The 1377-nt window shown below is 54.8% G+C and overlaps 1 protein-coding gene across 1 annotated transcript; it reads right to left on the bottom strand.

Annotated features, from left to right (window-relative positions):
• Window positions 1-5: 5 nt before the first annotated feature.
• On the bottom strand, window positions 6-911 carry PPTG_15482 (hypothetical protein; the record flags this gene model as incomplete). Its single annotated transcript, XM_008913694.1, has 4 exons — window positions 6-335; window positions 399-459; window positions 525-673; window positions 762-911. The coding sequence occupies 4 exons, from the start codon at window positions 909-911 to the stop codon at window positions 6-8; spliced, it is 690 nt and encodes a 229-aa protein (XP_008911942.1).
• Window positions 912-1377: the final 466 nt, after the last annotated feature.

The raw sequence follows: 1377 nt of genomic DNA, 5'->3' as shown, positions 1-1377 counted from the left end.
GTTACCTACTTGCCGAGTAGCTGACGAAGAGCGTCCTGTTCCTCCTTGGTCTCGGCCGCGAGAATCTGTCGGTTGTCAACAATCTTGAGGAGCTCACCGGTCTTGGTCACCTGCACGATGAGGTACACGTACTCATTCTTCTTCATGTTCTTGTTCACCTCAGCAAACACGTAAGCGTGACCCGAAGGGCCCTTGATGTTGTACTTGATGCGAAGACGTGGGGTACCGTCCTTGGCCTGGAGGTTCACGTGCTCAATGCGGTTACGACGACCTTCACGGTGGCCACCGTGGTCGTGGCCGTAGCCGTGGATCGGCAGACCGAGACGCGACGTCACCTGCGTAAATATGGACAGCTACATCAGTCTACAGCGTCTAATAAAATATCTACAGCCACGTACATCGGTGTTCTCCGAAAGGAAGTCCAGCGACTCACTGAAGAGGCCGTTGGGGCTCATACGGCTACACAACGACCGAAATCTGTTAGAATGTCTCTAATATCCAGCATAACACCAGCATCTACGTACTTGGGTAGCAGCTCACGAGCGACGAAGTAGACGCCAACGGCGCCCAGACCAATGAGGCCGAGCCAAAAGCCGCCAGTGGCAGTGGCCGTCACCTTCTCGTAGGGCGTAAGCACCAGTGCATCCGGAGCCTTCTGTCCCTCAGGAGTTGCCTGCCAATAATAATTGCAATAACGCATTAGAATAAGCATCCGTCAGAAGAGAATTCGCGTTGTAGTTCCGCGTCTAACGCTGGATCACCTTGTCAGCGTTCAAACGAGAGCGCGTGGACGTAAAGCTGCGTGTAGAAGCCGCCGGACGGCGAGCCAGCACCAGCAGCGCGCGTGAGCGCTGCTGCTGCGCCGACTTCTGTGCAGCGCGGACAGCGGGGGTGTACAAGAAGCGCAGCATATTGGAGCCCGAGGTGTGATGGAGGATCGACCAGTTCAAGAGCTCCGTTTTGATGGTGTGGACATTGTGTTGCGAATAATGAGTGTTGATTGGCTAATAAATGGAAATTCTATTTACTGCAAGACACGAAAATGACTGTACGCTTCAAACGCAAAACTCCTAGCCAGGGTCAAGTTGACGTTGCTACTTGCACCCGGAGCCGCCGGCAAGAACGAGGCAGGCAGTGCCCGGGAAAACCGAAAGCAGATTCGTGGTGACGGACCAGAGCAGAGCGAAGGAGAAGATGAAGACAGTGGCGACGCCGCCCCAGAAGCACTGTCGGGCACGGCGCTTAAGAGCTTGGGTCTCACGCTTCTGACGAGGCAGCAATGGCAGCCACGCCAGGGACAGCAACTTCATGATATACGCAATCACGAACGTCCATGTGACTTGCCAACGCACGTGCTTTGAGTCGCGGATAATGTCA

The sequence above is a fragment of the Phytophthora parasitica genome, assembly GCF_000247585.1.
Source record: "Phytophthora parasitica INRA-310 unplaced genomic scaffold supercont2.55, whole genome shotgun sequence".
NCBI lineage: Eukaryota > Oomycota > Peronosporomycetes > Peronosporales > Peronosporaceae > Phytophthora > Phytophthora nicotianae.
The sequence above is the reverse complement of the archived record's forward strand: the minus strand, read 5'-3'. Positions and strand labels throughout refer to the sequence as shown.